Source organism: Primulina tabacum, chromosome 11, assembly GCF_025594145.1.
Source record: "Primulina tabacum isolate GXHZ01 chromosome 11, ASM2559414v2, whole genome shotgun sequence".
Classification (NCBI taxonomy): domain Eukaryota; kingdom Viridiplantae; phylum Streptophyta; class Magnoliopsida; order Lamiales; family Gesneriaceae; genus Primulina; species Primulina tabacum.
The window spans coordinates 4,247,049-4,262,594 of NC_134560.1; the positions used below are offsets into that span (position 1 = coordinate 4,247,049).

Consider the following 15,546-nt stretch of genomic DNA (forward strand, 5'->3'; position numbering starts at 1 on the left):
GTATTTGATATTCACAAATAGCGATTTATCGAAGACATACAATTAGCTGTATATGACTTTTCACATTGTCGGATGCGTAGTCCACAAAAAAAAAATCATTTGTGATCCTTTGTATGCCATTGGGTATTTAGATTGCCATAAGGTTGCATTTTTTAATTTCACAATAACAAATTCATTGGCTTATTTAGGTAAATCAATTGACAATAGATTTCAAATCCCACAAATTAGTTATTTTCCGAGTCATTGTGGTGGAATTCAAATGCATCAAATGAAATCATTTCAAATCTTCATATCAAAAACACCACCTTTTCTTGTGATTTCATCTTCCCTTTGTTCTTGTATATAATGTTTTTATCGTCGGCTGCGGGTTGGATATCAACTCATATTACAATTTGATATACCATATTTACAGAGTTTTTACGGAACTTCTAATAAGCATTTTCTTGATCCTAGTTTGGTGAAAGTGTTTTGGGGTGTTTGTGAAAACCATCTTCTGCTTCAACTTCTATAACTTTTAACTAAAAACTAGAAGCAAGATCGAAATATTTTTTTTTCTACTTATGTTTTTTAGTTGATGGTTTAATGTTACAATTTGATATTTGAATCTTTAAAAATTTTATCATATTCTACAACTACTCTCAATTTTTATAAATATTTTGAAATTTTTTAAAGATGTTAAATTTTATTTATATATGAGTTTGTAAGAGTTTCAAATGAAATTCATATAATTTAAAATCACATTTTATTACAATCATTTTATATTTTAAATATTAATTTTTTATAATTTACATTTCCATATATATTTATTTTTACATATTTTGCGAATTTATATAAATTTTAAATCTTATAAATTATTAAGCATTCATGTTATAAAACGTAAATTAATTTTCTACAAAATATACAAAATTTAATAATAATAATTGTGTGATTGTCAAAATTTAGACAATTAAAAAAAAAACAAATGTTGTGTAGGTTAAGGATATTGTTGTAATTGTACAACAACAAAAATCTTGAAAATAATTTTTCTTCGAACATTCAAATTTTAGCTTATATTAGTTTTATGATTTTATTTTCGAACACTTTTTACTTTTGCTTCTCACCTATTTTCAGAAAACAAAATAGAAAAATTACTTTAAAATAAACAAAAACTCTCTCACACACTCCATTAATACGATAATATTGGATATTAAAAGTTTTTTTTTATATATCTTATTAGCATACATCCAGTTGCGGATGTTCCAGAATCTGATATAAAATATATATATACACACATGATTTTTGGTGTCCAAAATTTTTTGTACACCAGGCCCTAGTTTATTTGACGATAAGGACTTGTCACCAAATCACCCTTTCAATATTATCACATAACAAAGATCTTCCCTAAATCTTCATTTTTATATTCTATATTGCCCACCTGCTCCTTAATCATTGTACAGCTAAGAACTAATCATGCGTGTATGTATATATATATATATACAGCTGAGAACTAATTATGCACATATATATGCACACACACACATATATATATTTGTATACCACTACAAAAGATTGGAGCTGGAGGTTCGTCCATGGAGAAAGAACAGGTGAAATTCAGAATCTTAATGTTTCCTTACTTATCTTATTCTCATGTATATCCTTATTTTGAACTAGCCAAGAGGCTCTCGAACAGAAACCTCCACATATATTTCTGTTCTTCTGCTATCAATCTTGAATCCATCAAGAAAACCATGCAAAAACAAATACCCTCAATCGAACTTGTAGAACTTAATTTGCCATCCTTGCCTGAGCTTCCTCCAGATCTCCATACAACCAAGAATGTGCCTCCCAACCTGACATCAGCCCTTTTACAAGTTTTCCAAATGTCAAGATCTAGCTTCTCCGAAATCGTTAATAATTTAAAGCCTGATTTGGTGATCTATGATTACTTCGAATCATGGGTTCCAAAGCTTGCTTCACCTCAAGGTATTCCTTCTGTTTACTTTGCAACTGTGGGAGCAGCAACATTTTCGTATTTCCATCATATATATACATATGGGAGTGTTTCTACTTTTCCTTTTAAAGAACTATATCTCCTGGAGCATGAAAAAGAAGTTGTAAAAGCTCCCGTTGAACTGGAAATCGAAGATGTTGATCAAGATTTTGCAGATGGAATGCTCGGCTTGTCTAGTGAGATTGTTTTGATCAAGGGGTCCAAAGGGTTTGACGCGAAGTATATTGATCATCTTTCTGCTTTGTGTCAAAAAAGAGTTGTGCCCGTTGGACTATTAGTGCATGATTCCAAAGGAAATGAAAAAAATTCAGATATTCTGCAGTGGCTGAGTAAAAAAGAGCGTTCCTCCACTTTGTTCATTTGCTTTGGGTCTGAATATTTCTTGTCTAAGGATCAGATACAAGAAATCTCAAAAGGGTTGGAGCTCTGCGACGTAAATTTCATATGGGTTGTAAAATTTTCAGTTCAGGATGATTGTATCACCTTAGAAGAGGCATTCCCTCAAGGATTTCTGGAAAGGGTGAAAGGAAGAGGGATAGTTGTGGATGGATGGGCACCACAATCCAAGATTTTATCGAATCCTAACACAGGTGCTTTTGCTAGTCATTGTGGTTGGAGTTCTGTGACCGAAAGCTTGTATTATAGCGTTCCGATCATAGCCATGCCGATTAGATACGATCAGCCTATAAATGCCAGATTGGTTGTGGAGGCTGGTGTCGGAGTGGAGGTTGTGAAGGGTCAAGATGGTGTTTTCACTGGGGAAGAACTGTCAAAATCGATCAGTAAAGTTTTTGTGGAGAGGACTGGTGAAGACATAAGGTCTAAAGCAAGAAAATTGAGCGAGAAGATTAAAGAGGAAGAAGAACAAGAATTAGATGAAGTCGCAGAGCAGATTATGAGGCTTTGTTTGAAGAGTAAGTAACAAGTTTGAGTTGCATGAATTCACAGTTAAAGATCGATGCTGAGAATTCAGTTGATCTTTGGTTGGTTTGTATTTCTAAATGTCAGGAATTGATTCAACAAAATATGGAGGTTTGTGTATCCAAACTTTAGATCTATAGTTATGTAATGAACCTGTTTGGTTAACTCGAAACATAGAGTTTGTCAAACCTCGAACCAGTGACATCGGCTTTGATCTTAAAATTAAAAAGACATGTTTTAACAACACCAAGTCTCGTAAACTGTTGTATTGATTTTTGAATAATATAATATTATCAAATGCTATTAAAGCATGGATAATAAAATTGTTGTAAAACACGTTCCAGATTGCACAAATAATTCCAATACTGATCGACCAACAACAAGCACATCAGAGAATTGATTCAAGCCTTTGATTATTAACCTCACACACAAGAAGAGATTCACACGGTAATACACCAAGAAATTGATCTACGAAGGATAAAAAAGAAAATACGATCAACACAAGAATTACGTGGTTCGGTTCCTAAACCTACTCCAGGGGAAGCTGTCAGAATTTTTCTCAAAATCATGTTTTTTACGTATACATGAACATGAAAAAATATATGCGAAAGCTTAAATCGAGTGTTACCTCCGGCCATTGAAAATTTGTTGAAGCTTTCTGATTTCTTTTCGATTGAAGCCTTCTAAACACTTCAACACTCCTTTAGATGGTGTATTTTCTGTATGAGATTGTGTGTTTAGGGACCTCAATGTCTTCGGTATTTATAGGCACACTCATACCATCACCGAGTGTTTTGGGAGCTCGAGATTCAAACCAAATTTGTATACGCATCTCAATTTTCAAAATTTGAGGCTGCCATGTACAAATTTTTTCAACAATTGTTGGCAATAACCGTCGTCATTTTCAACACGTTTATTTTACGGGTCATAATTTTCTTACATTCTCCCACTTGACCTGTATATCTCATTTATCATAGGAGAAATTAAAATACATGAATCATGGTGATAGGTCATCTAAAAACGATTATTATCTTCCATGTATCACAATGTATTATATCTCTCAAATAACTTAATGAATAAACCCTATGTTTATTCGAGGTCCAACTTTATTGATATTTTTCATGATAACTGAATATGTACATAACTGAATATGAAAAATAACATAACTTAATGAGTTTCATTAATTTTGTTTTTACAACAAAATTACATAAAAGAACCAAGTCCCATTCGTTCTGTATGATCCTTGAATTTCAATGGTGGCATGCCTTTAGTCAAAGGATCTGCAATCATCAATTCAGTGCTAATGTGCTCGATAACCATGGTTTTATCTTTAACACGTTCTCGTATGGCTAAATACTTAATGTCGATGTGCTTGCTTCGACTACCACTTTTGTTATTTTTAGCCATAAAAACAGCAGCTGAATCGTCACAATATATTCTTAATGGCCTAGATATAGAATCCATAATTCTAAGCCCTGAAATGAAACTCTTCAACCATACACCATGTGAGGTTGCCTCAAAACAAGATACGAATTCAGCTTCCATAGTGGAAGTAGCAGTCAATGTCTGTTTTGCAGTTCTCCAAGATACAGCTCCACCAGCTAGCATGAAAATATATCATGAAGTGGATTTTCTTGAATCAATGCAGCCAGCGTAGTCTGAATCAGAGTAGCCAATTACTTCCAAATTCTCAGTTCGTCTGAACATAAGCATATAATCTTTGGTTCCTTGAAGGTACCTCATGACTTTCTTTGCAGCTTTCCAGTGATCTAAACCTGGATTACTCTGATATCTTCCCAACATCCCAACAATAAATGCAATGTCAGGTCTAGTGCAAACCTGAGCATACATTAAGCTTCCAACAGCAGAAGCATAAGGAATGCTTTTCATTTGTTCCCGCTCTAGATCATTCTTTGGGCATTGGCTCAAATTGAATTTATCGCCTTTCACAATGGGAGCTATACTTGGTGAACAATCTTTCATCCGATCTCTCTCTAAAACTTTATTTATATAGGTTTCTTGAGACAGACCTAGAATACCTCGAATTCTGTCTCTATGTATCTTAATGCCAATGACATAAGATCCATCGTCCATATTCTTCATATCAAAGTTCTTAGAGAGGAATTGTTTCACCTCATATAACAAACCTTTATCATTGGTTGCAAGTAATATATCATCCACATATAGAATAAGGAAACAAATCTTGCTCCCACTGACCTTCTGGTATATACATTGATCCATGAGGTTCTCAACGAATCCAAATGAAGAGATAACATCATGAAATTTTAAATACCATTGACTGGAAGCTTGTTTCAATCCATATATAGATTTCTTAAGCTTACATACCAATTGCTCACCATTACTACAGAAGAATCCTTCAGGTTGTTTCATATAAACCTCTTCCTCTAGTTCTCCATTAAGAAAAGCTGTTTTCACATCCATTTGTTGTAAATCGAAGTCAAAATGTACAACTAATGCTAGAATGATACGGAGAGAATCTTTCTTAGATACAGGAGAAAAAGTCTCCTTATAATCGATTCCTTCCTGTTGAGTGAATCCTTTAGCAACAAGTTTTGCTTTATACCTTTCAATGTTGCCTAATGAGTCTTTCTTTGTTTTGAAGACCCATTTACATCCAATGGCTTTTACATCATCAGGCAACTGAATAAGATCCCAGACTCCATTAACTGCCATAGAATTCATCTCTTCTTTCATAGCATTAAACCATAGTTTTGACTCATTACAACTCATGGCTTGTGAAAACGTTTCAGGATCATTTTCGGCTCCGATGTTAAAGTCCGATTCTTGTAAATACACAATATAATCACTAGATATTGCTGATCTTCTTATTCTAGTAGATCTTCTAAGGTTGTTTGGTTGATCAACAATTTCTTGTTGTTCTTCATTAACAACTTGATCTACTGGATTTTCATCAGCGATTTGTGGAACTTCAGTAATCGGTTGCCTAACACCCATTTGGTCTTGAGGGGTGTGAATAACGACCAATCTATCATTTGAATAAGAGGGTTGTGCATTAATGTGATCATTCTCCAAAACTATGTCATGATCACTCCCACTAATCAAGTCATTTTCAAGAAATTTTGCATTTCTTGATTCCACAATTCTAGTGTTGTGAGATGGACAATAGAATCTGTACCATTTGGATTTTTCAGCATACCCAATGAAATATCCACTTATAGTTCTTGGGTCCAGTTTCTTTTCATATGGGTTGTAAACTCTTATTTCAGAAGGACAACCCCAAATGCGTATATGTTGCAAACTCGGTTTCCAACCTTTAAATAACTCAAATGGCGTCTTTGGAACAACCTTAGTTGGAACTCGGTTTAATATATACACAGCTGTCTTAAGAGCTTCAGTCCACAAGGATTTAGGAAGTTTAGAGCTACTAAACATGCTCCTCACCATGTCCAATAATGTTCGGTTTCTCCTCTCAGCTACGCCATTCTGGTCCGGAGAACCAGGCATAGTATATTGGGCAACAATCCCATGTTCTTGGAGAAATTTCGCAAACGGACCAGGTGCCTGTCCATTCTCAGTGTATCTACCATAATATTCTTCATCTCTATCAGTTCTCACGATCTTAATATGTTTTCCACATTGCTTTTCCACTTCAGCCTTAAAAACCTTGAAGGCTTCAAGTGCTTCGTTTTTGTTATGAAGCATGTAGATATACATGAATCGTGAATAATCATCAATGAAAGAGATGAAGTATTTCGGACTTTGCATGTCCATATCTGGACAACAAATATCTGAATGTATGATTTCTAATATTTCTGTACTCCTCTTGGCACCTTTTTTAGACTTATTGGTCTGTTTTCCCTTTATGCAGTCCACGCAAGTCTCAAAATCAGTAAAATCTAAAGTACTGAGTACTCCATCATTTACTAATCTTTTAATTCTCTCTATGGAGATGTGTCACAATCTCCTGTGGCACAATATAGAGGAATTTTCATTTATAACACATCTTTTAATACCTCTTTGAACATGCATAGTGGTGTTATTATTTTGTAAAGAAATAGAGAAAAGATCATCAACCATTGTACCATTTCCAATAAGATTTGATTTATAAAACAAATTTATTGATTTATCCAAAAACTGAAATGAATAACCAAGGGGTACAAGTTTTGAAACTGAAATTAAATTCCTAGAAAAACTAGGAACATAAAAAGTTTTTTCCAATTTTAAAATATAACCACTATTCAAAACTAGGCAGCAAGTCCCAATAGCCTCCACATGCGAAGACATCTTGTTTCCTGAATAGATTCTCCGCTCATTTTCTATTGGTTTCCTTAGGTTTTGCATATCCTGCAAGGTATTTGTAACATGGATTGTAGAACCAGAATCAATCCACAATGTGTTATAAATCATATCAACCATATTAGATTCATAACAGACAAATGAAGTAGGAATACCTTTCTTTTCAAGCCAGTCCTTAAATTTATTGCAATCCTTATTAATGTGTCCCAGTCTTTTTACAGAAGAAACACTTGGATTCTTTCTTGATGTCAGGTTGGGGTGGAATTATTCATTTCCCTTTTCCCTTGACTTTGGCTTGCTTCTTATACTTTCCTTGTGTAGTCATAAATACATTATCACTCGTTTCCATCAACAACCTTCATTCCTCTTGAACACACATGGTCATTAATTCATTAATCGACCATTTATCCTTATGTGTATTGTAGAAAATTTTGAAGGGTCCATATTGCTGTGGAAGAGTGCATAAAATGTAGTGCACAAGAAAAGTCTCAGACATTTCCACTTCAAGTGTCTTGAGCCGAGCCGATATGTCCCGCATCTTCATGATGTGCTCTCGCACACCTTTCACACTGGTGAGCCTTAATGAAGAGAATTCCATAATTAGGGTGCTAGCAAGTGCCTTATCTGAAGACTGAAACTGTTCATCAATAGCCTTCAATAATTCTTTGACATTATTATGCTAGTCGACAGAACCACGCATACCAGCAGAGATTTTGGTCTTTATGAACATTACGCAGAGTCGATTAAATCGCTCCCATTTTTCATAAAGATCAACATCATCCGGAATGCTGTTTTCAGTAATAGCAGATGATTCGTCTTTCCGTATAGCATAATCAATATCCATCCACCCTAATTGAAGAAGAATTCTTTCTTTCAATATTTTATAGTTATCGCCCTTTAATTCGGGAATGTCACATTTCATATTAGAAAAACTCGCAGGTTGCATAACTGCACAAAATATCATATGCTTAAAATTTTGAAACAATATCATGTTTTACCAATGTAATTCATGTTTTAAAAATCTAGTGGCATAAAATTTGCCTGTGGGCTAAAATTTTAATTCAATAAGATTTTTCTGTAACTTTATGATAAAACTATCAAAATGTATTTTCCTTAACTCCTGTGGGTAAATTAAGAAAATATAATTTGATATTTTAACCTAATTAGTTATATAAATATAATAAAAATCCATGTGAGGTAAATTTTATTATGTTTATATAATTAATTACAATTTATGTCCATTATGTGATCCAAATCCACTTAATGCATAATTTTTCATAATTAAGGATGTTGTGGCTATTCCTCAATTATTTAAAATTATACGGTTCACTGGACAAAATTTTGGCTTTACTTAATGCTTTATATAATAATTATTTCTCAATCAACACTTTCCAAGAGTGCTCCCAGGAAAAATGGGTAGTGCTAAGGCCCTTTAAATACCCAACTCCTAGACAGAGCAATGTTCATCAGGGAGACTAGTGGCTAGTCAAGGCAGTTTAAACCGGTCTATGAAGAACTCTCTCAGATAATGTTTTCTTACGTCACCTTATAATTATTATTCAACTTAATTATCCACATTTATGTGAATCTTTATAAGCTTTTTCATATTAAATAACTTTATATTCACATTTTTACTTAATATGAACAATTACATTCCCCATCAGTTTTTCCTCTTCAATCAGAGTAGTGATAAAGTGAGGATCACATTTACATAAAATGTGGGCTCCTCATCAGTTTTTCTCTTTTATCAGAGTAGTGATAAAGTGAGTATTATTTGTTCATTTGTGAATATCTGAAATATTTTATTATATTCACATCTTACTTGATATGTTCATTTCAAATTATAAACAATTTAATATAATTTGATATGAATACAATGTGAATATTGTTTTTCCAAAATATTTTTCAATACAATTTGCATTTAAAAAATTCCAAAAATAAATACAAGTATAATATTAAATTTGCATGTACACATCAAACATTTATCCATAATATTTGACATTTTATCTAATATGCAAAAATAATTTCTAAACATGTATTAAAAATTACGTCGAACTTGGAATTATTTTTAATGTGTACAAATTATTTAACCAAATGCTATATATATACCGAATTATACATATAACCTACTAACACATTAATAATTATTTATTTATTATTTTTATTTTAAAAATAATAATAATAAAAAACGAAAAAACAAAGACCATGTATACCAATTTGATAATTGGTGTGGGTCCCACTACATTAATAATAATAATATAATAAAAATTTGCATAGACTTTAATGAGAAGGCAGATTCACGTGAAATGTTTCATTGGTATTAATTTTCTGAAAAATGAAGGCAACTCATTGTATATCTCTTCGTCTTCAACCTCTCCAATTTTCAGAAAACCAGTAGCACCTTCTTCAAAATATTTTCCTCCCGAAAAAATTCTCCAATATTTAAGATTTCAAGGAAGAATTTCAAGGTGCAACCGAGAACACAATTCTGAGGTAAGTTTCTCAATATCATTTTATCTGATTTTCAACTTCAAGTTTTTACGTAAAACTTTCCAAAATGAAAACAAAATTTTCAAGGTTGAGGTATCGTTGCTCTGATACCAAATGTCAGAATTTTTCTAAAAATCATGTTTTTTACGTATACATGAACATGAAAAAATATATGCGGAAGCTTAAATCGAGTGTTACCTCCGGCCATTGAAAATTTGTTGAAGCTTTCTGATTTCTTTTCGATTGAAGCCTTCTAAACACTTCAACACTCCTTTAGATGGTGTATTTTCTGTATGCGATTGTGTGTTTAGGGACCTCAATGCCTTCGGTATTTATAGGCACACTCATACCATCACCGAGTGTTTTGGGAGCTCGAGATTCAAACCAAATTTGTATATGCATCTCAATTTTCAAAATTTGAGGTTGCTGTGTACAAATTTTTTCAACAATTGTTGGCAATGACCGTCGTCATTTTCAACACGTTTATTTTACGGGTCACAATTTTCTTACAGAAGCAACCAACCCCAAGAAAATTCACTATCAAATTTAGAAGAGGGATTACAGTAAGAGTTTAAGCTTCTCTGCCCAACATATATACAAGTCGACTGACCAAGAAACTCTTAACTGTAATTTCTTAGCTTGATTGCTAAATAAATCTTGACATAGATATATACATTGATTTGACTTCAATTCTCAGTTGCTACTCCCAAGTTAAACAGCTTGATTAACTCTTCTACAAGGCTGGACCAATCTCAACAAAAATAATAAAATCTGTTGATGTAACTTAATTAGGTATATATCACTTATTGTTTGATCCAAATTTGTGAAATGTTGTCAGGTATAAATGCATCAAATTAGATGAAAAAACCAAATCCTAAAATTAGAATGATTGTAAGCATTAAATTCAACTGTTAGTTCTTGTTTCTTTAACCACTATGCAACTAAAAACAAAGGATTTGTCTTGAAAGCATTGCTGAAAATCGAAAAATACAAAACCTAAACTGGAAGTTGTTAAATCTGAAGGGAAATAATATCTCTGGTTTTAATTATTATATTTTGAAATTATTTCTCTAATTCAATTTTCCTTGTTGATTTGATTGAGTAAATATTTGATATGATTTTGTCCTTCTTAGATGATGAGATATTAAGTCAAATTTATTCGAAGATTTGATTATTTGTGATAGTATATTGGTGAGATATGGTACTAGTGTTTAAAAAGAGTTTATTCCTAATAAAACTCTTACTTTCCTTGTTTTTTAGGTTTCCTTGTGAAGATAGGATTCTGCATCTATAAATAAGAGGTCAAGCTCATGGGGAATTGTGCTTCGATATTGAACATACACACATACACGTAGTGGAGATTCTCAGAGCAATATAATTCTCGAAGTCGTCAGTGCTTTGAAGAGTGGTGATCTCGTATTGCCTTAAATGTTGAAAACATCTGCAGACAACATCTGTGAAGAAGTTGGCTGAAGATCGTCTTCGTGGATTCTCGTTTGGCTCACGTTTTCAGCTTTCTTGTTTATGTTTTTTTGTTTTGGTTATTTGGTTTAGAAAGCTTTTATTTTCTCAATTGGTTGAGGAAATTGATTTTAGTCTTAATCACTAGTGATAGGTTTTTGTGTAAACGATTTGTTTTCTAGTGATTAATTTTTGCCATAAGGCACCGTACAAGTATTTATACTTGTGCATATTTAATCGTGTCCATTATTTATTTAAAGTAAATTCGTGTTATAAAAGTTAATTTTCCGCTGCATGTTATCTTAGATGTTGTAACATCTGGCACAACATTTAATTATGATAAAACACGAATTCTCTGTTTTACATCCTATACTGATATTTTTATAACTCACTATTATCTGTCGAACAATAAATCCTAACAAAATCGATATTATTATTGCGTATCTTAATCAAAATTTTACTATAAATATTTTTTAACACATTCTAAAAAATAATTAAAACTTTTAATCAAAATTTATTCATCTCATGAATGGAAACATTTTGAAAAATTATTCGATATAAGGATTTTTTTTCCGAATGAAATATGTACAAGTCCCACATGATGTCCAATTTCCAAAATTTTTATTCATGCCCATTTGCTTTATTGCAAGGACTTTTCAACCAAAAAAATCCTCTCAAATTATTTACACTAAAACAATATTTCATTAGTCTATCGCCTACTCAACAATCATTGGAGAATTTGGGATCTAAGCATACCAAAGTTCTTGAGAACTATACAACTAAAAAGAATTTGAGTGAGAGGTTCCATTCATGGAGGAAGAACAGGCCAAATTTAGAATCTTAGTGTTTCCATACTTAGCTTACTCCCATGTGTTTCCCTTTTTTGAACTGTCCAAAAGGCTCTCAAACAGAAAATTCCACATATATTTTTGTTCTTCCGCTATCAATCTTGAATCCATCAAGAAAACTATGCAAAATTCACCCGTCAATTCCTCAATTGAACTTGTGGAACTTAGCGTGCCATCTTCGCCTCAGCTTCCTCCAGATCTCCACACAACCAAGAATTTGCCTCCCAACATGACACCAACCCTTATGCAAGCTTTCCAAATGTCAAGCTCTAGCTTCTCTGATATCTTCAATAATCTGAAGCCTGATTTGGTGATATATGATTTCTTCCAACCATGGGTTCCAAAGCTTGCTTCATCCCAAGGTATTCCTTCGGTTTACTTTGCAACTTCAGGAGCAGCACCTTTTTCATATTTCCATCAGTTTATATACACACGGGAGTATTTCTACTTTTCCTTTTCAAGAAATATATCTCTTGGACCATGAAAAAGTCGATCTAAAAGCTCCGTCTAAACTGGAAATCAAAGACGCTGATCAAGATTTTGCATTTGGAATACTTAGGATGTCTAGTGAAATTGTTTTGATCAAGGGGTGTAAAGGGTTTGATGGTAAGTATATGAATCATCTTTCTGTTTTATGTCAAAAAAGAGTTGTACCCACCGGACTATTAGTGCATGATTCTAAAGAAATTGAAGAACAATCAGATATTCTGCAGTGGCTAAGTAGAAAAGAGCGATTCTCCACTCTGTTCATTTGCTTTGGTAGTGAGCACTTCTTGTCTAAGGATCAAATACGAGAAATCTCAAAAGGGTTGGAGCTATGCGACGTGAATTTCATATGGGCGGTAAAATTTTCGGTCGAGGATAAGCGTGTCACTCTAGAAGAGGCCCTGCCTCAAGGATTTCTTGAAAGGGTGAATGGGAGAGGTATAGTTGTGGAGGGATGGGTTCCACAAGCCAAGATTTTGTCAAATCCTAACACAGGTGCTTTTGCTAGTCATTGCGGTTGGAGTTCTGTAACAGAAAGCTTGTATTATGGTGTTCCAGTTATAGCCATGCCTAGTATATATGATCAGCCTATAAATGCCAGATTGGTCGTGGAGGCTGGTGTTGGAGTGGAGGTTGTGAAGGGCGAAAACGGACTTTTTACAGGGGAAGAGATGTCGAAAGCGATCAGTAAAGTTTTTGCGGAGAGGAGCGGTGAAGAAAAAATGAGGTTCAAAGCAAGGAAATTGAGTGAGGAGATTAAAGAGGAAGATGAACAAGAAGTTGATGAAGTGGCAAAGCAGATTTTGAGGCTTTGTTTGAAGAACAAGTAGCATGAACTTTCATCCACTCGCCGTTGAAGATCTTGTGGTTGTTTTGGCCTTTTAAATGTGGGGAATTGATTGAATTAAATGTGAAGGTTTAATATGTATATCCAAGCTTCAGTTGTAGAACCTATTTTCGTTATAGGGATGATCACATCGGTCTCCTATGCATATGTCCAACCACCAATAATTGAAATTGTGTGGTTCTACGGAATACACAGCATCATATTCATATCATATTCATATCTTCAGTTTTTTTTTTTTAAATTGGTAAATATGCTATATAGAATTAAATTTTTTGGACCTTTTAAACTAAAACTAGTCGTTCAAAATCTTAATTAAGCCCCTATGGTAAGTATGTGGGGTGTTTTATTTAAAAAAAAATTATAATTTAGAAAGTATTAGAAAATCATAAAAAATATATATAATATGATGAAATAGTAATCATTTTGAAAAGTATACAACATTTTTTCCTTTTGTGGGCTTTGGTCCGCAATTTTGCATGAGGCCCAAATCCATTTATGCGTTTCCCAATCCTGTATCTTTCCACCAAATATGAACCAATCATTTGGATCCTACTGCGATAGAGGCATTGAGCTCTCAGCAATTGCACAATCGTTGATTCTAATGCCGTTCACCCTCTTTTTTCTTCATTTCATGAACTTTCTTTAACACAATGCTTTTCCTTGGTCCAATTTTGTTCTGAAATTTAGGTGTCCGCAGTCAAGAAAATGTCAATTTGCACCCCCTTCAACTGCAATGGACTTGCACTTCACTACTCTAAAAATCTGAGCTATAAAGGGTGTTTATTCTCTCGTTTTGATAGTCAACTTCAGGTAACCACTGTCCCATATGCTTTCCCTTTTCCTCCTGTTTATTTCTCACATCCCTTTAAATTTGGGAGAGAAATATCTAAACTTGTGACTGCTGTATCTACGTCTACCTCAGATGTTGAAACAGTACCCATGGTTTCATTCAGAAGTAAAAACCCGAAAGATATTAATGTTTTGGTGGTGGGTTCAACGGGTTATATTGGGAACTTTGTGGTTAAAGAGTTGACTAAAAGAGGTTTTAATGTCATAGCCATTGCTAGAGAAAGAAGTGGTACAAGAGGGAAGAATAGTAAAGAGGAAACGTCCGGGTTGTTAAATGGCGCTAATGTGTGCTTTTCGGACTGTTACCAAGTTAGAATCTTTAGAGAGAAGCATTGAAAATCTTGGAATTTCTGTTGATGTTGTTGTCTCTTGCCTTGCTAGTAGAAATGGTGGAGTTAAGGACTCGTGGTTGATTGATTATGAGGCAACAAAGAACAGTCTTGTTGCTGGTAGGAAGTTTGGTGCTTCTCATTTTGTTTTGCTCTCTGCCATCTGTGTGCAAAAGCCCCTTCTCGAATTTCAACGAGCAAAACTGAAATTCGAGGCCGAATTGATGGAAGAAGCCAAATTGGAAGAGGGTTTCACATATAGTATAGTAAGGCCTACTGCATTTTTCAAGAGCTTGGCAGGCCAGGTTGAGTTGGTTAAAGATGGGAAACCTTATGTCATGTTTGGCGACGGGAAATTATGTGCCTGCAAGCCGATCAGCGAGCAAGATTTGGCCTCGTTTATCACAGATTGCATATTGAGCGAAGAAACGATTAACCAGATTCTTCCCATTGGGGGACCGGGGGACGCATTGACACCCTTGGAACAAGGGGAGATTCTGTTTAAGCTGTTAGGAAAAGAGCCTAAGTTTCTTAAAGTACCCATTCAGATAATGGACTTTGCTATTGGAGTTCTTGATTTTCTTGTGAAGGTGTTTCCTTCACTGGAAGATGCAGCCGAGTTCGGGAAGATAGGAAGGTATTATGCAGCAGAGAGTATGCTGATCTGGGATCCCGAAACAGGCAAATATGATGCAGGGAAGACACCGAGTTATGGCAAGGACACTTTGGAAAAATTCTTTGAGAGGGTGCTTCGAGATGGAATGGCTGGCCAAGAGTTGGGGGAGCAAACTATTTTCTAGAGATTATTTGGTTGTTGGTTGGTCTAAAAAATCCTCAAAAACTAAGTTTGCCTGTCTGGTTTTTGGATTCTGGAAAAAAAACATGGATTTTGTGTAATATAACTTTAGTGGTTCATTAATTGGAAATTTGATTTTTCGCTACTAACCTCTTGTACAAGTAACACTAGTTACGTCATATTGAAACACAGCTTGTGTTTGATATTACATTGTGACCCATGAAATCGTCTCACACGGTTTTTTTATAAAA

General features: G+C 33.9%; 2 protein-coding genes and 1 pseudogene across 2 annotated transcripts; all 3 read left to right on the plus strand.

Annotated features, from left to right (window-relative positions):
- The first annotated feature begins 1,485 nt into the window (after window positions 1-1,485).
- Window positions 1,486-3,083, plus strand: LOC142519269 (mogroside IIIx synthase-like). Its single transcript, XM_075622235.1, has one exon. The coding sequence runs from the start codon at window positions 1,569-1,571 to the stop codon at window positions 2,910-2,912; it is 1,344 nt and encodes a 447-aa protein (XP_075478350.1). The 5' UTR covers window positions 1,486-1,568; the 3' UTR covers window positions 2,913-3,083.
- Window positions 3,084-11,757: 8,674 nt separating this feature from the next.
- On the plus strand, window positions 11,758-13,334 carry LOC142519199 (mogroside IIIx synthase-like; annotated as a pseudogene).
- Window positions 13,335-13,838: 504 nt separating this feature from the next.
- On the plus strand, window positions 13,839-15,498 carry LOC142518708 (divinyl chlorophyllide a 8-vinyl-reductase, chloroplastic-like). Its single transcript, XM_075621518.1, is given in 2 exon segments — window positions 13,839-14,470; window positions 14,472-15,498. Coding segments are annotated over 2 exon segments (1,272 nt in total). The 5' UTR covers window positions 13,839-14,026; the 3' UTR covers window positions 15,300-15,498.
- The last annotated feature ends 48 nt before the right edge of the window (window positions 15,499-15,546 follow it).

Bases quoted from the DNA above. Each gene is read 5' to 3' on its own strand.
- LOC142519269 (XM_075622235.1), top strand. From the start codon at position 1,569: ATGGAGAAAGAACAGGTGAAATTCAGAATCTTAATGTTTCCTTACTTA.